Source organism: Nicotiana tabacum, unplaced genomic scaffold, assembly GCF_000715075.1.
Source record: "Nicotiana tabacum cultivar K326 unplaced genomic scaffold, ASM71507v2 Un00118, whole genome shotgun sequence".
In the NCBI taxonomy this organism is placed as follows: Eukaryota; Viridiplantae; Streptophyta; class Magnoliopsida; order Solanales; family Solanaceae; genus Nicotiana; species Nicotiana tabacum.
The window spans coordinates 8,495-31,493 of NW_027438356.1; the positions used below are offsets into that span (position 1 = coordinate 8,495).

A 22,999-nucleotide genomic window follows, 5' to 3' on the forward strand; every position below is an offset into this window, starting at 1 on the left:
GCAAGATTCTCTGAGTTGTCTCGCATGCACATATGAGACCTCCTATCGATGCAGAGAGAGTGTAGAGGTTTGTTGCAGGTTTGCACTCCGGTATCCAGGCTACCATGTCCCTAGAGGTTGATATGGGGACTTCTTTCAAGCTAGTTGTGGAGATAGCTTAGAGGATAGAAGGTGTCCATTAGCGTAGCCATGAGCAGGCGACGAAGGTTAAGCAGTTTTTATATTCTGGAGAGTTCAGTGGTGCCCCGGCTGGGGGAAAAGGTCAGTTTGTGAGGGGTCAATCCGGCAAGCCCATATATCCATCACCGCCGCCTCCTCGGGGGTGCTCCAGTGCAACCTTATTTTAGCGCCATATCATAGAGTTCCTACCGCCCACCAACTATTCAGGGTTCCTCCAGTGGGTATTCAGGCCATCAATGTCAGATTTCAAGTCAGCAGTCCACCATACCGAGAGGTTGTTTCGAGTGCGGGGATCTTAGTCATGTGCGGAGGTTCTTCCCCCGGTTTCAGGGTAAGGCAGTGAAGCAGGGTCAGCAGCCTATGATTACAGCACCAACTGCCACACCAGCCGTCCGGCCGCCCAGACACGGAGGGCAAGTAGGTAGGGGCCTTCTTAGAGGTGGAGGCCAGTCAGGTGGCGCTCCAGCTAGGTTCTATTCTTTTTTGGCTAGACCAGATGTAGTGGCCTCAGATGTCATGATCACAAGTATTATTTCTGTCTGCGGTAGGGATGCTTCAGTGCTATTTGATCCAGGGTCTACATATTCATATGTTTCATCTCTGTTTGCTCATTTTCTCGGTGTTCCACGTGATTCCTTAGGTACTCCTATTTATGTGTCCACTCCAGTGGGCGATTCTTTTGCTGTGGATCGAGTCTATCGGTCATGTATTGTGACTTTCTATGGTTATGAGACTAGAACGAATCTTTTGTTGCTTGATATGATCGACTTTGAGGTCATCCTGGGTATGGACTGGTTGTCTCCATATCACATTATCCTTGATTGCCATGCCAAGATGGTTACCTTGGCGATGCCAAGGTTGCCTAGATTAGAGTGGAAGGGTTCGTCTGTCAGTCGAGTTACCTCTTTTCTAAAGGCTCAACACATGGTCGAGAAGGGTTGTTTGGATTATCTAGATTATGTTCAAGATACTACTACAGAGACTCCGACAATTGATTTGGTGCCCGTAGTCCGGGAGTTCTCTGATATGTTTCCCTATGATCTTCCAAACTTGCCACCAGATCGTGATACCGATTTCTGCATTGATTTGGCTCCAGGTACCCAGCCTATCTTTATTCCACCGTACCGCATGGCTCCGAAAGAGCTGAAGGAATTGAAGGAACAACTTGAGGAGTTGCTAGCAAAAGGGTTCGTCAGACCAAGTGTGTTGCCTTGGGGTACACCGGTGTTATATGTGAAGAAGAAATATGAGACTATGCTGATGTGTATTGATTACTGATAAGTGAGAATTTTGACTACTTATTAGTACATTTTTGCTTTTGTTTTATTATAAAAGCTTTAAATTATGTTCCCATAACTAATGAAAAGTGCAAAGTTGCAGGAATGTGGGAAGTTGGACTCTCGAGATGAAATACAACTCGTAAAGGAGTAGTCTGAGCTCAAGGCAACAAAATAGTACAAAAGCATACAAAGTGCGGTCCGCAGAAAGAATTTTGCTGCCGCAAACAACGAAGGCAATCCCAATAGACTTTCTAGCAAACTGCGGACCGTACAGGAAGTGCGCGGCCGCAAACGAAGAGCTTGAAATCAACTTCAGAGTGTGCAAATTTCCAAGTTCCAAGTCCCTCCAAATTGTGAACCGCACAAGAATTCTGCGGCCGCAGACATAAAAGTGCGGACAACAAAAGACTAGGTTGTGGCCGTAGTTCTAAATCTGCAGACCACACAAATGTTGTATCACAGACACAGTTCAGAATCGTGCGGCCACAAAACCCCAACTCGTGCAAGATGAAGAATAATGCGAACCGCACATGGAATTGTGCGGCCGCAGAACCTCCCGAAGGGCATTTTTGTCCAAAATTTCTAGTCTTGTATAAATAGACGAGTTTCATATAATTAGGTCAACTTTTGACATCAACAAGTCCTGTAGCCGTTTTTCTTTGCCTCTTTTGGAAGTTTTCTATATTTTAGAGTATTTTACTATAGATTTTATCATTGAAACTTTACAATATGAGTTTAATTAGTATTTGTTCTTCTATTTCTTCAATTTCAAGCATAAGTAGCTAGCCTTTTACTAGGGTTGTGATCCAACCCTAGTATGTAATCCTTATGGGTACCTATTTAGTGTTTGTTTATGATTGCGTATTTATTATTTAGCATTATTTATGCTTTAATTTGTGGAATTAATGGTTGCAAATATTAGTTCATGCCTATTTGACTTAGTCTCTACTTGAGAAAGAGAGGCTTAGTCTAGGAAAACTTGGCTAACAAGAAATTGGGTCAATCGAGTGATTGATTAACCTAATTAAAAGGTTCAACCTAGAGACAGTAATAACCTGACTTGAGCTTTTATCAACCATTTTGTGTGATACCCATTTGGACTTGAGAAAGTCAAATTGGGCAAAATCACTCTCTGACCGAGAGGTATTGAGTGGGTATTTTTATCCCATTAAGCGAACACCAAAACAAGCATTAAGGTTTTTATCCCATTAAGCGAACACCTAGGTGATGGTCATAGCCCTAGGCTTTTTACAAACTTGAAAAACACAAAAACAATTATCCTAGTTTTATTTCTTTACTTTTCAATCTTTAGTTTAAAAATAGAGATAGCAACAAAACCATTTTGTGGAAGTGCAAACTAAGATAGTTAAAATTCACGCATTAGAATATATACCCCTAACTCTCATCAAGCTCCCTGTGGATTCGATCCTGACTCTTCGTTGGGTTACTATAATTGCAATCAACTATTTCATACCTTATTTTGAGGTGTACATTATGCGCGATATTCAATTTTTGGTGCTGTTACCGGGGATCTACAAACGGTGTTAGCTATTTATTTGGGTGTGTTTTTGGAATATCTTCTTTTCCTTTCATGTTACTAATGTGTTGGGAAATTATAGGTTTAACCATGGCAAACAAGGATCTTAGAAACATTGCTTTAGGGGTTTTGGATGTTGATGATGATCAAATGGATGAGTTTCATCTTGAACCTCAAGCCAATAGATGAGGTCGAGTGCCTCAAGACAATGTGCCCGCTCCAGCCCCACCTCCACCACGAGCGGATCCACACCGGGTGTTGCCGAATGAAGTATATGCAAGTCCTATAGTCCCTCCCCATATAAGGGTTGGCAAATTTCAAATAACCAACGTGATGCTCACCTTGCTTGAGCAACGAGGGTTCTTCCCTAGTGCTCCGGGTCAAAAAGCATACAAACATTTGAAGGGGTTCGTGAATACGTGTTGGGGGAGTAAAAAAAAACAAATGTCTCCGAGGATTCTTTGAGGCTAAGGCTTTTTCCCTTATCTCTACGGGGGAAAGCTTTAGATTGGTTGGAACGTTTGTCGAACCATTCCATTCACACTTGGGATGAATTGTCGGAAAAGTTTATCTCTAAGTAAATCTCTCTGGGGCACATGGCTACACTTAGAGATGAAATTCTAGCATTCAAGCAAGAGCCCAATGAACCACTACACGAGATATGGGAGCCATATAGAACAATGGTTAAAGAATGTCCCAACAACGATATGACAGAGAACATGATTCAACAAACTTTCTATCGTGGGATCAACACAACCAACCAATATGTAGTGAATCATTTTGCCGGTGGGAACATCATGACTACGCCTTATGCGGAGGCATGTGAAATCTTAGATGAAATGGCAGACACATCATCAACATGGCAATCTCGGGCTAATGTTCCACAAGGTGATCCCAACGTGATTCACCTCCATAAAGAGTTGCATGACCATGGGCAAGCCATAGCCGAATTGACTACCACCATGAATCAACTAGCAAAGGCTCAACTTCAATAAGTGCAAAATCCTAGGCAAGTTAATGCCATGGAGAGAGTAAACATGATGGTGAATAAACAAAAAATTAAGGGTCCACAAGTGCATCAACTAGTGGATTATTTTGTGCAAGAAGATAGTGGGTTTGATCAAGATGATTCTTACAATGACCAAGAAGAGGAGGTGCAATATGTCAACAACTTTCTATGGCAACAGAACAATTTCCAAGGCCCCAATCATCAACAATGGCGACCTCAAAACAATTAAGGCAATTGGAAATATAACAACCAAGGTAATTGGAGTGGTGGAAATAATCAAGGAATTGGCATAACAACAACAATAAAGGAAATTGGAATGGTAATAATCAAGGTAATTTGGGTGGTAACAATTAAGGTGTATGGAACAATAATCAAGGCAACCGAGGGTTGGATTTTCAAAGGCCCCCGATGTATTAACAATCGAGCAACTTACCTCCTTATCCTTCCCATGGTCCTAGTTCTTCCAACAATGAAATGAGGCGTATTGAGAACATGTTCAACCAAATGATGGAGAAGAATGCCAATTACGATGCTCAACTTTCCTCGCACAACACAACGATCCGCAACTTAAAAGCGCAAATGGGGCAAATCTCTCAAGCTCAAAATTCTCGTCCTAAGGAGTCACTACCAAGTGACACGGTGATGAACCCAAAGGGTGGGAACAACATGGGGAATGCCATGGCCGTTAAGACAAGAAGTGTAAGAGGTGGGAATACACCCACCTCAAGTCAAAGGCAACTTATGGATGATGAGCAAATAGTACAAGAAGAATAGATCTCGAACAATGTGGTGAAAGCACATGACGAAGTGAGGATTGATATTGATGACAATGTGGAAGAGGCTCAAGAGGAAGTGGACCCATCTAGGGATCACGTTATTGACATACCGGAACCGGTAGTGCAAAAGGCTAAGGCACCATTGCCTAAGCCTCCTCTTCTATATCCTCAAAGGCTTGCCAAGAAAAATTGCAAGAAACAATTCCAAAATTTCATTGAGATGATGAAGAGTCTCTCGATCAATGTGCCATTAGTTGAAGCTTTGGAACAAATGCCCGGTTATGCAAAGTTTATGAAGGATTTGGATGAATTTTTAAACTATCAAAGTCACTCATCAAGTGAGTGCAATTATGCTTTCAATGGCTCTAAATTGGAAGATCCAAACGCTTTCACAATTCCTTGTACCATTGGAAGTGCCGAGTTTGCTAAATCTCTTTGTGATCTTGGGGCAAGTATAAATTTGATGCCCTATTCAGTTTTGCAAGATTTGGGGGATTGGGACCAAGACCCATATCTATGAGATTACAAATGGTCGATCATACCATGAAGAGACCGCTGGGAGTGATGGAAGATGTATTGGTTCGTGTTGATATATTCATTCTTCTGGCCGATTTTGTCATTCTTTATTGTGAAGTGGACTATGATGTGCCGATTATTCTTGGAAGGCCTTTCCTTGCTATGGGGAAGGCTCTTGTTGATGTGGAAGACGGATAACTCACTTTCCAGGTGGGTGATGAAAAGGTGATATTCCACGTGTGCAAATCTATGCGGCAACCTAATAGAAATGAAGTGTGTTCTTTTGTGGACTTGGTGACCGATGTGGTGATATGTTGGAGGCTTTCTTGCTCAACTTTGATGATGACAATATGGATGGATTCATGGAATGTGTGAATTCTTTGCAAGTAATAGGGTTGTACAACTATGCACCCCGGAAACTCTCCTTGGATCTTTAAAATAGGAAAATTCCTCCTACAAAGCCTTCAATTGAAGAGCCTCCGACCTTGGAGTTGAATCCACTGCCTCCACATCTTTGGTATGAATTACTTGGTTCTTATTATACTTTACCAGTTATTCTTTCCTCTTATTTGACTAACGTGCAGGTTGACTCCACATTAGGGATGCTTATCGGGCGGATTGGCCGGTTAATTACTCTTAAGGTTTGGCTTAATGGTTATCGGCTTTTAAATTATTAATCCGCTAGCCACCTGATAAGATATCAGGCGGATTGGTATTGGTTTAGCTCTTATCGGGCGGTTTATCGGCCTAATTAAATCTATATTGCGTGCATTAATTGTTTGTTGACCGCCTAGCATACAAATTCATAATAGGAAATTACATATTGATTCCCGACAAACATGTCTGCTAACGCCTACATAAGAATGATGTAGTGTGTCATGTGTTGTAGAGTGAAAAAAGTAGAACACATTGTAGGCTAGATTACATCCCAAAGCAGACTACATATGAGTCCAGACATACATGTATGTTAACGCCTACCATTAAATCCCAAGCAGACTACATTACATGAGTCCAGACATACATATGTCTGTTAACGCCTAGCATACAAATTCAGAATAGAAAATTTCAGTCTATATTCAAAGTGAGTCCAGGATACATATTTCAAAATGATTAATCCATAAGTGAGCAGAATACACAGAAATGTTTGGCCTGCAGCTAACGTCTAACCGAGCTTGAATTTATGCAGCTTCAAAGTTCAAACAACAACTTTAAATTTCTAACTTAAACTCTCAACCAGGCATTTCACGCTATATCATTAACCATACAAACAACACCGAGCAAAAGGCAGTTATGTATAGAAATAGGTATGGATTATAAGTAGTAAACAATTTACAGGAAACGCAGATGCGCTATTTCCTCAGAACATAATTCAAGACAGTATTATCGTCAATATTGTGGGATAAAAGTTGTGGCGACAACACTGTTGTTCTTCTATTAAACATAGACAGCAGGCATTAGTTTTAAAAAACAAAAGCAGAGGTGAACCATAGACAGCAGTTTAAACAATCTTATAGTAGGGTGGGAGAATAAGCTAAGCAAATAGCTGGAAGAAGTGGAAGAGTTTTTGATATTTAATATATATATGGATAAAAACAAATTATATATATATATATATATTCTTAACGGGTTATATATATATATATATATTCTTAACGAGTTAACGGATTATCCGTTAAGAAAATTGAATAATCCGCCCCCAAACCAATAAGCCGTTAATAAAATAATTTCAATCCGTTCCCCGTCCGTTAAACCGTTAACCCGATACCAATAAGCCATTAAGCTTTGGTTTTGGTTCGGTTTTCGATTTCGGTTTAATTTTGAACACCCCTACTCCACATTGGTGGTGCTACATAAAAGGAGGAAGGCTATTCGATGGACATTGGTGGATATTCGGGGAATAAGCCCCTCATTTTGCATGCAAAAGATCAACTTGGAGGAAGACTCCAAATCATTTATTGAATATAAACGAAGACTCAATAAGGCTATGCAAGAAGTGGTCAAAAAAGAGATTATCAAGTGGTTGGATGTCAGGGTTGTCTACCCTATTTCCGATAGTTCGTGGACCTCTCCAGTGCAATGTGTCCCAAAGAAGGGAGGCATGACGGTGGTCACTAATGATAAGAATGAGTTGATTCCCACAAAAATGGTGACCGGGTGGAGAGTGTGTATGGACTATCATAAGCTCAACAAAGTCATAAGGAATGATCATTGTCCACTTCCCTTCCTTGACCAAATGATTGATAGTTTGGCCGGCCGTGATTTCTATTTCTTTCTAGATGGATATTTGGGCACAACCAAATACTTATTGCTCCGGAAGATTAAGAGAAAATAACTTTTACACGTCCCTATGGTACTTTCGCATTCAAGCGGATGCCATAAAGTTTATGTAATGCACCGTCGACTTTGCAAAGTTGTATGATGGCCGGACATGGTGGAGGAATACCTTGAAGCTTTCATGAATGACTTCTCGGTGGTTAGGGATTCCTTTGATGATTTCTTGCCAAATTTGGATAAAGTATTGGCAAGATGTGAAGAAACGAATTTGGAGCTAAATTGGGAGAAGTATCATTTCATGGTCGAGGAAGGCATTATCCTTAGCCATAAGATCTCTAAGAATGGCATTGAAGTCGACAAGGCAAATATTGAGGTCATTTCTATATTTCCACCTCCAACTTCGGGAAAGGCGTGCGGAGTTTCTTAGGCCACGTGGGGTTTTACCAACGTTTCATCAAGGATTTTTCTAAAATGGTGAACCCGTTGTGCAAAATTTTAGAGAAAGATGTTAATTTTCACTTCAATGATGATTGCATGAGAGCCTTTGAATTGTTAAAGTTCAAGTTGACAACCACTCCCATTATCACTGCTCGTAATTTGAGTATCCCTTTTGAGCTCATGTGCGATGCTAGTGATATAGCAGTTGGAGCTATTTTGGGGAAATGCATCAACAAGATTTTTCATTAGGTCTACTATGTTAGTAAGACCATGAATAGTTCCCAAGTCAACTACACCATTACAGAGAAAGATCTCTTTGCCATTATGTTCACAATTGAGAAGTTTTGCCCGTACTTGATGGGTGCGAAAGTTATTATCCGCACGAATCATGCAGCACTTCGCTAGCTTATGAGCAAGAAATATTCAAATCTCGCTTGATGAGATGGGTGATTTTGTTGCAATAGTTTGATATTGACATCTAAGATAGAAAAAGGAGTAAAAATCAAGTGGCGGACCACTTGTCTCGTTTTGGAGGAGGGGAGGCCGCATGATGACCTTTAAATCAATGACTCCTTACCCGATGAGCAACTCTTAGCTATTTCAATGAAGGAGGTTCCATGGTTCGCGGATCTAGCAAATTTTTTTGTGTGTGGAATTATCCCGGATGAGTTCTTTTCAAACCAAAGAAACAAGCTCAAACGATATTGTCAAGATTATTAATAGGATGAGTCATACCTTTACCGGAGTTGTACGGATGGGGTAATTAGAAGATGTATATCGGAAGAATAGAAAAGAGATATTCTTGGGGCTTGTCATTCTTCGCCATATGGTAGCCACCATGGCGGAGCAAGAACGGCGGCCAAAATGCTAAGTTGGGGTTTCTATTAGCCCACTCTTTACAAGGATGAAAGTGATTTAGTGAAAATATGTTATGAATGTCAAAAGGCCGGTGGAATTTCGAAGAAGAATGAAATGCCTCTCAATACTATTTTATAGATTGATATCTTTGATGTGTGGGGTATTTATTTCATGGGTCCTTATGTGAGTTCTTGTGGAAATACCTACATCTTGGTCATAGTTGATTATGTATCTAAATGGGTTTAGGCCATTGCTCTACCCAACAATGAAGCAAGAAGTGTGGTGGCATCCTTGAAGAAGAATATTTTCACAACGCTTGGTAATCCGCGGGCTATCATGAGCGATGGGGGGTCGTATTTGTGCAACAAGGCTTTTGATACTTTACTTAGCAAGTATGGTGTTACTCATAAAGTTATGACTCCCTATCATCCATAAGCTGGCAGTCAAGTGGAAGTCTCCAACCAGGAGATAAAGAGTATCTTGTCCAAAACAGTGAATGTTAACCGGACGGATTGGTCCAAAAAGCTCGATGATGCATTATGGGCTTATCGGACGGCTTACAAAACACCTATCAGGATGTTTTCATACCGATTAGTGTTCGGAAAAGCTTGTCATCTCCCGGTGGAACTTGAGCACAAAGCCATATGGGTTCTAAATAAGTTGAATCTTGATTGGGATGTAGCCTTTAATTTGAGGGTTGCACATTTGAATGAATTGGATGAATTATGGTACCATGCTTATGCAAGTTCGTCCTTGTACAAATAAAAGATGAAATATATGCATGACAAATACATTTGGAACAAAGAGTTCAAAGTGGGTGATTTTATTCTGCTGTTCAACTCATGGTTGATGATGTTTCCTTAAAAGCTAAAGTCTAAATGGAGTGGTCCCTTTGAAATTATGAGTGTGACGCCTTTTGGTGTATTGGACTTAAAGAAAAAAACCAATGAGCTATTCCAAGTCAATGGTCACCGGGTGAAGCACTATTTGGAAAAAGTTGGTGATGGCCACGTTGTGGCAGTGATTCGTTTCAAATTATGGTAATTTTAGTTGTGCTGTGACATTAAATCAGGCGCTTCTTGGGAGGCAACCCATGTTTCTTTTTCCTTTCTTTTCTTCTTAGGTAGTTAGGTGTTATTTTTTGTGTTAACTGGATTTGAAGTGTGTTCCAGGGATGAGTGTACTTTACAGGAATTGTTCCCAGAAAATTGGTTAAGTGTGGAAAGAATTGTGGACCACAATTGTATTGTGCGGACCACAAAATTATGGTTGCTATAGCAAAAGGTGCTATGCGGCCGCACAATTACATTGTGGACCGCACAAATTGAAGGTGGAAAATGACAACTCTTTGAAATTGGTCTGTCAGAAAAATGGCCAATCTGCGGCCGCAAGATAAATTTTGCGGTCGGTAACAAATCTGCGGCCGCACACCAAATTCTGCAGACCGCAAAACGCAAGGGAAACTGGGCTCTCAGGTATCAGAGTGCGGACTGCAATGGGAATTTTTCGGCTACACTCATGTCTCTTTCCCTTGGCAGAAACCGTTTGATATAAGTAGAGAAGCTAGGGCACTGTTCCCCTTTTCCATCTCTTTGCTTACAAATTACACAATTTTGAAATTTCTTCTTGAATCATTTGTCCACATGCCAAGCAACTGTGATCACTCATTTCTTGCACTCATTCACATATGGTATGCTTCATAATCTTTTTAATTTCTTTTAACTTTTAGATTTTTAGTAGAGATTTAGACCATTTGTTTGTTGAATATATTTGCACAACCATGTGTGGTAAATATGTAGTGGGTAGACCGAAAAATGCTCTAAGGGGAATGTGTAAATAGATTTTCATGCTTTTCCTTTTTTAAGAAAATATGCCACTCGGTTTGATGCCTTGTGGTGAATATAGTAATAATAATCCAAAATAGGAATTCAGTTAATACAATGTATGTAAAAATGCAAATGAAAGTAGGAAAAAACAATGTAATCTAGCTATTATAAAAGTTTGACTTGAAATAGATTTTCATGCTTAGATGTTGCTTCCATATCAAAATTGTTCCAATATTTCAAGCCTTAGGTGAAAATCACAGTCTATTCATAGTTAGTTCAAATCTAATGACCGCATAAGAAATTATGCGGTCCGCACTCAGTCTAGTGTACTTTAGTAAGGCATGGTTCTGCGGCCACAATAGAAAATGTGCGGACCGCTGAAATCGCATTGCGATAGCAGAACACCCTATTTACTGTGATCAGAGAGTTGTCAAATTAGTGACTCTCATGTGCGGCCGCAAGACAATTTGTGTGGACCGCAAAAACATTGTTACGGCCGCAAAACAGCCAATTATCTGTCATCAGAGAGTTGGCATATTGGTGCTATTTGAGTTACGACCACAATGGAAAATTGTGTGGTCCGCAATGCCCATTCTGCGGCTGCAATGAAAATTCTGTGGAAAACAACTCCCTACCCTGCAAGCATGTTTCTACTATGGTTTTCACTGTATCTTCTATTATATCCTTACATTCATTCTGTGTTTGAACTTGAATTGCAACTAATAATCTCCTTTGCTTAGCATAGAACATGGTTCAATCTAGAGGCAGAGGCGACACTTCAAAAGGAAGGGTGACCCCTCTCGAGAACGAGGGAAGAGACCCTTACCTAGTGCCTAACATCTTGAAATCAGAAAGAATACAATGACAAGCAGAGGGAGAGGTGCATACCTCTCGAAGACCAGTTCTTATGTCCCATCTAGGGATGTATCAGAGGACAACTCAGCCTCTGTACATGAGAAGTCGGTCGTCCAATCAAGGACACCAGGGAGATATCAACTCAGGGATGAGCTGTCATCATCACATATCACCTACGAGGGTTCGGAGAGTGCTAGTCATGCTTCTTAGCCTTCCACTACACATGTTGCCCAGGCACCAAAGTCATCCGTGCAGGACATCCCAGATGATGGCAGAGGGGGAGATACTACAACTGCCGGCCTTGAGAGGTCGAAGAAGAAAGAGGTGTGGGAGGACGGATTTGTCAGTTTGGCTGCTTTTACCAGTTTCCGTGAATGGTGGCTAGTGAGGTCGCTCACTCTTGAGCGACAGCTTTTAGTGGAAATATATTGAGAGGTATAACCCTGCAATATTGAGATAGTTTCTAAAGCACAAAGGGTGGGTGTGGTTTATCCAGAGCGTGGTGGATGCGAATGAATACCTTCTTCGGGAATTATATGCTAGTGTGGCGCATCTAAAGAAAGGGACAAAGGTGACTAAAGTGAGGAACCTCAAGGTGCGATTTATTCAGCACACATTGAACACTTCCTTGGGTTTTGATGATGTCGATCCCACAAAGTACTTAGAGAAATGTGCACTTGGGGATGCAGCTCGGCCTTGGCTAGCTATGATTTTAGCAGCTCCTGGGCCACCACCAACATGGATCACCGCAGGGGTGTCTATTCATAAGAGTACACTGAGCTTTAAGGCAAAGAGGTGGCAGACCTTTGTATGCAACTGACTACACCCGAGCCAAAATGAGATATATCTTCCTATCATGCGGGCAGTTCTAGTGGCTTTCATCATAGCCGGGTACCACATCAACATGGGAGTCATGATGTCGTCCAATATCTCAGTGGTCGCTCGACAAGCTGACACATCCTACACGTATGCCAACACCATTACATAGTGTCTTACGGATGCGAGGGTAAAGCCGAGGGACTTTGATACGAAGGCGTGGGCGAATAAGCTATTCTCATGGTACTCATTGATGGATGCACATAGACCTAAGAAAAAGGGGTAGCCATCCACTACCACAGTCTAGTCTGATGAGCCATCGGTGGTTGCTGCAAAGGCAGCTGACATTTCGTCCACTTAAGCCGAGCCTTCAGCTAGTGTTGCAGCTATGCCTCCACCACCACCCTCAGTGCCTACAGCAGTCCCTATCACAGGTTCCACCTCGGCTTTGAAGCCGGTGTCAATGCCTATTGCCATACTCTCTACGCTGTGAGTATTCCAAACATTGGCGAGCCTCAACAACTGGATATAGATAGCTACCGCAAAGTTGTCTGATTATCCAATACTGTTGCATCACAGTCCTCTATGTCGGCACCTCAGATGTCCTCATTAGTGGAAGACACTCTGAAGAAACTCTCAAATAGCCAGAGCACTATCATGGCTACATTGGTACAGCATGGGTTAGTGATTGAAGAGACGGGAAAATAAGTTAAGAAAATGAGAATGTCTTAGGCCTCCAATAAGTCAGTGGACAAGCTCCGGTGACATGTTACCAAACTTGCGGCAGCTGGAGATATTCCATTTGATATGCCGATTGACCCACACCATCCAGGCCCAAATCCTACAACACCTACAGGGAGAGGAAGAAGGACCTTCATATGGTGTTTATTGACTTAGAGAAGGTGTACGACAAAGGTTCCTAGAGAAGTTCTCTGGAGATGCTTAGAGGCAAAAGGCATGCTGGTTGCCTATATTTGGGCAATTAAGGACATGTATGATGGGGCTAAGACTCGGGTTAGGACTATAGGAGGTGACTCTGAGCAATTTCCAGTTGTTATGGGTTTATACCAAGGTTTTGTGCTCAGCCCGTTCTTATTTGCCCTGGTGATGGACGTGTTAACACTCCATATTCAAGGGGAGGTTCCATAGTGTATGTTATTCGCCAATGACATAGTTCTGATTGATGAGTCGCTAACCAGTGTTAACGGGAGGTTGGAGGTGTGGAGACAAGACCTTGAGTCTAAAGGTTTCAAGATGAGTAGGACGCAGACGAAATATATGGAGTGTAAGTTCAGCACTGAGCCAAGGAAATTAGGCGTGGAAGTGAGGCTTGAATCACAGGTCATACCAAGTAGTAGCAGTTTCAAGTACCTTGGGTTGGTTATTCAGAGGGGAGGGGAGATCGAAGAGGATGTCACACACTGTACTGGGGTAGGGTGGATGAAGTGGAGGTTAGCATCTGGAGTCTTATGTGATAAGAGAGTACCACTGATACTAAAAGGTAAGTTTTACAAAGCGGTGGTTAAACCGGCCATGATGTATGGGGTTGAGTGTTGGCCAGTTAAGAACTCACATATCCAGAAGATGAAAGTAGTAGAAATGAGGATGTTGAGGTAGATGTGCGGACACACTAGGATGGATAAGATCAGGAATGAAGATATTCAGGATAAGGTGGGCGTGGCTCCCATTGATATCAAGATGCGAGAAGCGAGGCTCAGATGGTTCGGACACGTAGAAAGGAGAAGCCCAGATGCTCCTATAAGGAGGTATGAGCGGTTGTCTTTGGAGGGAACGAGAAGCGGTAGAGGACGACCTATGAAGTATTGGGGAGAGGTGATCAGATAGGACACGGCGAGGCTTCAGATTTCTGAGGACATGACTCTTGATCGGAAGGTGTGGAGGTCGAGTATTAGGGTTGTAGGTTAGGAGGTAGTTGAGTATACCTTACTTCGTACCTTTGTGAGGCTAGTATTGTAGGGTTTTTGCCGATGTCAGCTAGTAGCAATGTTGTGTCTTACTACTCTTTTTTTTCCATAGTGTCGCGTCTATGTACTCTCTATCACGTTTGCTTTGCATCTACTTTCACATTTACATGATGTTATTTTTCTTATAGTTTCTATTGGTGATACTGATATTGTCGCTTTTCGTCTTCTTGAGCCGATGGTCTTTCAGAAATATCCTCTCTACTACCTCGGGGTAGGGGTAAGGTCTGCGTACAAACTACCCTCCCCAAACCCCACTAGTGGGATTTCACTGGGCCATTGTTGTTGTTTTCCTTATTTTGTATATATTCTTTCTTTTTGTCTCTCATTATGTATATTCATCATGCTTTTGAAAGTTTTTGTTTTGTAACTTCTTTATGTTTATTTTCTTATTAGTTAGTGTTTAAATAAGTAGCTTCTTTTCGATTTAGTATCTTCTTTTTATGCTTTAGTAGATAATAAGCCTTTGGTTTTCTTAATGCCACGGTTCTTTCCAAAGGTTGTTTTTGTGTGAACCGGGTGACTCTTCCCAATGATGGATGGTGTGACAACCTTCTTAAGGGACTGAGTCAGTTTTTGGTTTTTAGATAATAATAGTAGTAGTAATGAATAAAAAGACCTAATTAAGTCATGCTCGAAGAGTCAAACATGCTTCACTTGGTACCAACACACTTAACTACGTGTTTATGGTTAGAAACAAGGTTTTTGAATGAAATAGCTCTAGTTAGTGACTTTGTGACTCTTGTGTTAACTTAAGCAATTATTGAGTGGTTTAATCGAACCATAGTGATTTTCAATCTTGAATGTTGTTGTTTTGGGCCCTCGACTCTATCCTCTTTAACAATCCAGTTGTGTAAGACGTGAGATGTTTTGTTACTAGTCCAAGTACCCATGCCAATGGTCTAGAACTCGCCCCGAATGTGTTTCAAGGCGAAATCTTAAGTTTTACTTGGCTTGAGAAGTAATCGTAGGCTTTACTTGACCCGCTTGAATTTTTCATTGCCTACCAATGTTGTTATCCCTAGTCAACCCATTTGAGCCTCGAGCCTTTCTCATTTGATAACCATATTACAAGCCTTTACCTATTTTATCGTGACCCTCTCTTGGCACCCTAGCTTTCCTTAACACTCTTGTGAAATAATTGGTTAAAAATGTAAGTTTGAGGGGAGAGACGAGGAACTTGAAAGAGGTATCAAGGCACAAAAAGAGAAAATAAATTATGAGAAGAAAAGGCAAGAAAAGGAAAGAACAAAAATAAAAATGCAAAAGAAAGTGAATAAGTGGAAGAGTTGAAGGGATTCAAAGAAAGGTAGAAAATGAATGTCATGATCAAGAAAGAGTGATGTTAAGTCTCTCTAGTTCGCCAAGGAAAATAAAATGCCTCAAAGAATTGGCAAAGCATGAGCCGAGAAGAAAAAGTGGAGTGCTTAAGGAAAGGTGTAACCACTCAACCATATTGTATCCAACCCTAACCCAAACGCCTTCATTACATACTGAAAGAAGTCCTACCTTATTTCAAGCTGAGTAAGCTTATATTAGTGGCGATCTACATGAGGGGCAAGCCTATGGTACTTGAAATCGTACTTGCGACATTCTCTTCAGAGAGATGAATGAACCTTTCATAAGCGTTTGAATTGAGTGCTAAAATTCTTAAGTGAGCTATGCAAATGGAGAGTGGAAGAGGAGGAGTTTAGAATCCATAATGACCTACATGAGAGAGCGAGCTTCCTTGATGAATAAAGTGAACTCTTGATGCTCAAGTGTCACATTAGAACTATAGGTGCATAAATGTTCAACTTGTCGCCTTGTTGATAATACATAAGTAGTGTGGGTAATTTTTCGTCCTAACTAATGTGTAAATGGCTCACCTTTGAATGGCTAAAATGACCATCAACTTGTAGAGGTGGGAACGATTTTGTTTGCTTAAGGACAAGCAATGACTTAAGTTTGGGGGAGTTGATAAGTGGTGTTTTTGACTACTTATTAGCACCTTTTTTCTTTTGTTTTAGTCTAAAAGCATTAAATTGTGTTTCCAAAACTAATGAAAAGTGCAATATTGATTAACCCAATTAAAGGGTTTAACCTAGAGATGGTAATAACCCGACTTGATATTTTATCAACCATTTTGTGTGATACCCATTTGGACTTAAGAAAGCTAAATTTGGCAAATCCACTCTCTGATCGAGAGGTATTGAGTGGGTATTTGAGAGTTGTTAGTTATAATACATCCCGATCAGCAAAACAAGCATTAAGGTTTTGAGGTGTGCATTGTGCGTGATAGTCAATTACTGCCAGTTGACCAAAGTTACCATTAAGAACAAGTACCTATTTTCGTGTATTAATAGTTTGTTTGGCCAGTTATAGGGTGCAAGGGTTGTTCTCTAAGATCGATTTGAGATCGAGGTTCCATCAGTTGAAGATTCGGGATTCGGATGTTTCGAAGACTTCTTTACGGACTAGATATTGACATTATGAGTTTCTAGTGTTGTCCTTCGGTTTGATTAACGCCCCAGTGGCATTTATGAATTTGATGAACCGATTGTTCAGGCCATATATGGATTCATTTGTTATTGTCTTCATTGATGAAATTTTGATCTACTCGCATATCATGGAGGAGCATGAGCAACATTTGAGAGTGGTCCTTCAGACCTTGTGGGAACATAATTTATATGCTAAGTTATCCAAGTGTGAGTTCTCGTTGGAATCTGTTGCATTCTTGGGTCATGGTGTATAAGGCGAGAGTATTAAGGTAGATCCTAAGAAGATCAGGAGATTCTTGGGGTTAATAGGTTATTATCATCGGTTTGTGGAGGTCTTCTCATCTATTGCATCACCTTTGACTAGATTGACCGAGAAGTGTGCTCCGTTTCGATGGTCCGATAATTGTGGGGTGAGCTTTCAGAAGCTCAAGACCGCATTTACTTGAGCACCGGTGTTAGTGTTGCCTTTCGGTTCAGGGATGTATACTGCGTATTGTGACACTTCACGCGTTGGCCTAGGTTGTGTATTGATGCAGGAAGGGCGAGTTATTGTATATGCTTCACGACAGATGAAGCCCCACAAGAAGAATTAACCTGTACATGATTTGGGGTTGGCTGCGATTGTTCACGCTCTTAAGATCTTGAGGCATTATCTTTATGGGGTATCTTGTGAGGTTTACACCGATCATCGCAGCTTGCAGCATTTGTTCAGGCAGAGAGATCTCAATTTGAGGCAGTACAGGTGGCTTGAGTTACTAAAATATTATGATATTACCATCCTATATCATCCGGGCAAGGCGAATGTAGTTGCAGATGCCTTGAGAAGAAAGGAATAGAGTATGGGCAGTTTGGCATTCATTTCAGCAGAGGAGAGGCCATTAGCTTTAGACATTCAGTCCTTGGCTAACAGACTTGCGAGGTTGGATATTTCAGAGCCTAGCTGAGCTATTGCATGCATAGTCGCTCAGTTTTCATTATTCGAGCAGATCAAGGCTCGTCAGTTTGATGATCTAAACCTGTTGGTTCTTAGGGAGATGGTACTACAAGGTAGTTCCAAGGAGGTCACTATCGGTGAGTATGGTGTTCTACGACTCCAGGGTCGCCTGTGTGTTCCTAATGTTGATGGCTTGAGGGAGAAGATCCTAGAGGAGGCACATAATTCTCGATATTCTATTCATCCATGTGCTACGAAGATGTATCGCGACCAGAGGCAGCATTATTTGTGGCGGCAGATGACGAAGGACATAGACTAGTATGTGGCGAGATGTCTAAATTTCCAGCAGGTTAAGTATGAGCACCAGAGACTAGGAGGCCTACTCCAGCTGATGACTATACCTGAGTGGAAATGGGAGCACATTACTATGGACTTCGTAGTTGGGTTGTTGTGGACCTTGTGGAAGTTTGATGCAGTTTAGGTCATTGTCGACAGGATGACTAAGTCGGCACACTTCATTCTGGTTGTGACCATGTATTCCTTATTGAGATTGGCCCAGATTTCCGGTGTGCATGTTTCCATCATATCAGATAGAGTCCCTCAGTTTACTTCGCATTTCAATACAGAGTGATTTGGGGTCCCGGGTAGAGCTCAGCACAGCATTTCATCCGCAGACTGACGGGCATTCGGAGCGAACAGTTCTGATCCTGAAGGATATGCTCAGAGCATATGTGATTGACTTCAGAGAGAAGTGGGATCGATTCTTGCCTTTGGTCGAGTTTGATTACAACAACAATTTTTAGTCCAGCATCGAGATGGCCCCATTTAAGGCTTTATATGGTAGGCAATGTCGTTTGCCCATCGGATGGTTTGAGCCAAGCGAGGCTAAGTTATATGGTACTGATTTAGTGAACGAGGCCTTAGAAAAGGTAAAGTTGATTCAGGAGAGACTTCACACAGCATAGTCCAGACAGAAGAGTTACACAGATTAGAAGGCGTGTGACTTATCATTTATGGTATGAGAGAAGGTTCTCTTGAAAGTCTCACCGATGAAATAAATCATGAGGTTCGGTAAGAAGGGCAAGTTCAGCCCAATGTTTATAGGTCCATTTGAGGTGTTGAGACGGGTTGGGGAGGTTTCTTATGAGCTTGCTTTGCCTCCCAGTCTATCGTGAGTTCATCCGGTCTTCCATGTGTCTATGCTCTGCATGTATCATGCCGACAGATTGCATGTGTTAGACATCATCACATTTCAGCTAGATGAGAGCCTGGGTTATGAGGAGGAGCCAGTTGCCATTGTTGACAAGCAGGTTCGCCAAATGAGGTCCAAGAAGATTTCTACAATAAAGGTTTAGTAGAGGGGCCAACCAGTCGATGAGGAGACTTGCGAGGCTGGGGAGGATATGCGGAGAAAATATCCACACTTATTCGGCACTCTAGGTATGATTCTAGACCCGTTGGAGGACGAACGTTTGTTTTAGAGGTGGAGAATGTAACGACCCGACCGGTCATTTTTCTTTCTAGATCCCCATTCCCCGAAATAAGACTCCCCCATGTGCTTTAACTATTTTATGACTTGCGAGGATGGTTAGATCGTGTTTGGAAGGATTCGGGTTGAAATCGGAACACTTAATTCCTTAATATTGGCTTCAAGTTAAGTTTGACTTAGGTCAACAAGTCTAGTAAACGATCTTGGAACTAGGATTTGACGGTCCCAATAGGTTAGTATGATGATTTTGGATTTTGACGTATGTCCGGATCAGGTTTTGGATGACCCGGAAGCGTTTCGGTGCCTAAAGTTGAAAGTTATCTTATTGAAGGTTTAAAAGTTCTTTCAATATGGTTTGCAGTAGGTTTTGGTGTTATCGAGGTCCGTTTGGAATTTCGAGCTTGTGAATAGCTCTGTAAGATTATTTAAGAATTGCACGCAAAATTTGGTATTATTCCGAGTAGTTTAAGTATGATTCGGCGAGTTCGAAGCAAATTGGAAGAATTTGAAGTTCATAAGTTGATTTGATTTGGTTTGGAGTGTGATTCTTAGTTTTGGTGTTATTTTCCATGTTTCATGAGATCGAGCAGGTCCGTTTTATGATTTTAAACTTGTTGGTATGTTTGAGCGGGCCCCCAGCATCCCCGGTTGCCATTCGGACGAGGCACAAAACTTATTTGTACTTGGATAGAATAGCTGAAGAATCAGAGTTTCTGGTGCAATTGCACCTACGGAGGACCAGCCGCAGATGCGAGCTCGCAGAAGAGGCCTAGTGTGGGCTGCCCAGTAATCGCATAAGCGAGGAGAGGAGCCGCATCTGCGAAGGCGCAAATTCGAGGAAGAGGTCGCAGAAGTGGGTTGGTGCGCAGGTGCGACGCTCGTGCCGCAGATGCAAGACGTTGCCCGCAGAAGCAGGAAGGATAGACCCGGGCATGGTCTGCTTCTGCAGACATATGCGGCCATTGCTTCACAAAAGCAAAAGTCGTTGGGCAGTGAGGTCTATTTATTGCCGGATTTGGGTCATTTTTGGTTCCTTTATTTCACTTCTTGGGGTGATTTTGGAGCTTCTTAGAGAGAGATTTCCACTTCGGTATTGAAGGTAAGTAATTCTTACCTAATGTATATATATATCACATTTAATATATGTATAATCAATGTATAAAAGACACTTAAAGAATATAATTATTTATTGAATAAGCATGAATGACAGATTTAGGCAACAAAAATCAAAAAGAAATTTAGGTATTAAAGGCTAAACTCTTGTGGGAGCTATAAGTTTAAAGGTTAATATCATTGTCAAGCTAATAGTACTCATCTTAGTAAATTATATTGCACAGTTTAATTTAGACTTTGTTCCGAATGCAGATCATCACTTTAATAAAATCAGAAAATAATTAAACTTGAGTAATTGTTCTAGTCTTACGAGGATTTTTTTTAGTTTTTTACCTAGTATTCAGCACCCGTCTGACTAAATATAAATTTGCATTGAGAAATCCCACATTGGGAGATGTACTTTATAACAAAGGTGATTTGATAACAAAGCTCGTACACGAGACCTCTAGTTAAGGAAGAATACTTACTACTTCACTATAACAATAATAGATCAGACAATATTATCGTACTCCAGTACTTAAGAGGATGCAAAAGTTCTCGTCCAAACTTGGTTGTGAACCGATATTCATAGCTCCACTACTAAGTAAAATTAATTTTAATGAGTTTGATAGTCAATTATTCATTGGATAATTGGGAGGATAGTGAATTCGACACAACAATAGACTTGCTTCAAATTTGTGATGGTCTTATCCCAAAACTCAAATATTTGGCAGTAGAAATACTCATTATTAATGGCTTCTTGTGCAACATCCATTCCTAAGATCATTGCATCTGCACGTTGTTCACCGAAATTCCACCTTGGCGATAGAGACGAATTCAAGATTATATAAACTCAGTTTAATATATAGTATCTAATTGTCTTACATTAGTTTGGAAATTGTCTTGGGCCTGTTAGATAATTGGGGAAAGTGCACAGATACTTGATATTTGGGCCACTAGGTTGTCCTTAAGTTAATTTTTTATTATTTAATTTTACTCATTTCGGACAAAACTTCAGATGAACGAGATTGAAGTAGCACAATTCGCGTTAGAAGTTACAAATTTTATATGAAGTTGGAAAGTCAAAGTCGTATTTTGTGACTTCAGACAAAACATCTTAAGTGCATGCAAAAGAATTGGTTTCAATTCAGATTCATAAGTTTTAAGTGCAATTTTTTCACTTACGACGCTTTAGTCCGAAGTGCAACCAGATGTTTTGCATGAACTTACAATAATTGCATTTAAGATGTATTTAATACATTTTAGTTTGAATTGCAGCCAATATTTTGCATGCAGCAAAAACCTGTTCTTTGAATTTTCACAATCCAATACGGTATAACGCCTAAAATTACTTCAAACAAGCTCAAATTTGAATCATAAATATCATAAAGAAAAAACTTGAATCATAAATTTACTAAATCAACAACAAATCTAACAAATACATCTTGTAACTAAGAAGAAGAAGAAGAAGAAGAAGACCTCTTTACAATGAGGGAGGATGTTACTATAGGAATCGATTAATCCATGGTGAGTTGCGTTATAATAGATGCTCAATGTTAGAGAAACATCAACAATTATTAATAATTTTGACGGCTAAACAAAAGTCAGTTTATGAGAAAATTATGGTAGCAGCGGATGAGGCGAAAGGTGGATTGTTCTTTTTATATGGTTATGGAGGAACTGGCAAGACATTTATTTGGAAGACTCTATCTTCAGGTATACGATCTCAAAGAGATATTGTGTTAATTGTTGCATCAAGTAGGATTGCATCTCTTTTGTTACCGGGAGGTCGAATAGTGCATTCGACATTGGCAATTCCTCTTAATTCAACTGAAGATTCAATATGCAATATAAAGCAAGGTAGTCCTCTAGCAAAATTGATCGTCAAGGCAACGTTGATTATTTGGGATGAGGCACCGATGATTCATAGATACTGTTTCGAAGATCTTGATCAAATGCTTAGAGATATTCTTAGATTTAAAGACGCATCCAGTCTAGATCGACCATTTGAAGGTAAAACCATTATTCTTGGTGGTGACTTCAGACAAAATTTTCCAGTCATTACAAAAGGTACTCAGCAAGATATTGTTAATGCTACTCTAAACTCTTTATATTTATGGCTCCACTATGAAATCTTAAAACTAACAAGGAATGTGAGATTTTACAGAAATCAGTTAGGGATACATTTAGATGAGTTAAAAAAAATTTCAGATTGGATTTTAGCAATTGGTAACAGAAGAATTGGAGGTTCTGTTGATGGCATTGAAAAGGTCTGAATCCTCGATGATCTTCTCATACATAATTGTGATGATCCAATATTTGCAATTGTAGAAAGTACTTATCCTAATTTCTTTAACCATTCCAATGACATAGATTACCTCCACCAAAGAGCAATTCTTGCTCCGACTCTTGACATAGTGGAATCTATCAATGAATATATGGTTTCACTCAATCATAATCCTGAGAAAACATATTTGAGTTCTTATAAGATTTGTATGTCTGATCATGGTTTTACAGCTTTGGACCACGTACATACACCAGAATTCCTAAACAGTATTAAATGTTCTGGAGTTCCAAATCACTCTATTACTCTAAAGGTTGGTTTTTCTGAGATGTTACTAAGAAATATAGATCAGTCATAAGGATTATGCAATGGT

At 40.6% G+C, this 22,999-nt stretch overlaps 1 protein-coding gene across 1 annotated transcript; it reads left to right on the top strand.

The window, feature by feature from the left end:
* Positions 1–21,964: 21,964 nt before the first annotated feature.
* LOC142178970 (uncharacterized) lies at positions 21,965–22,618 on the top strand. Its single transcript, XM_075248790.1, has one exon. The coding sequence runs from the start codon at positions 21,965–21,967 to the stop codon at positions 22,616–22,618; it is 654 nt and encodes a 217-aa protein (XP_075104891.1).
* Positions 22,619–22,999: the final 381 nt, after the last annotated feature.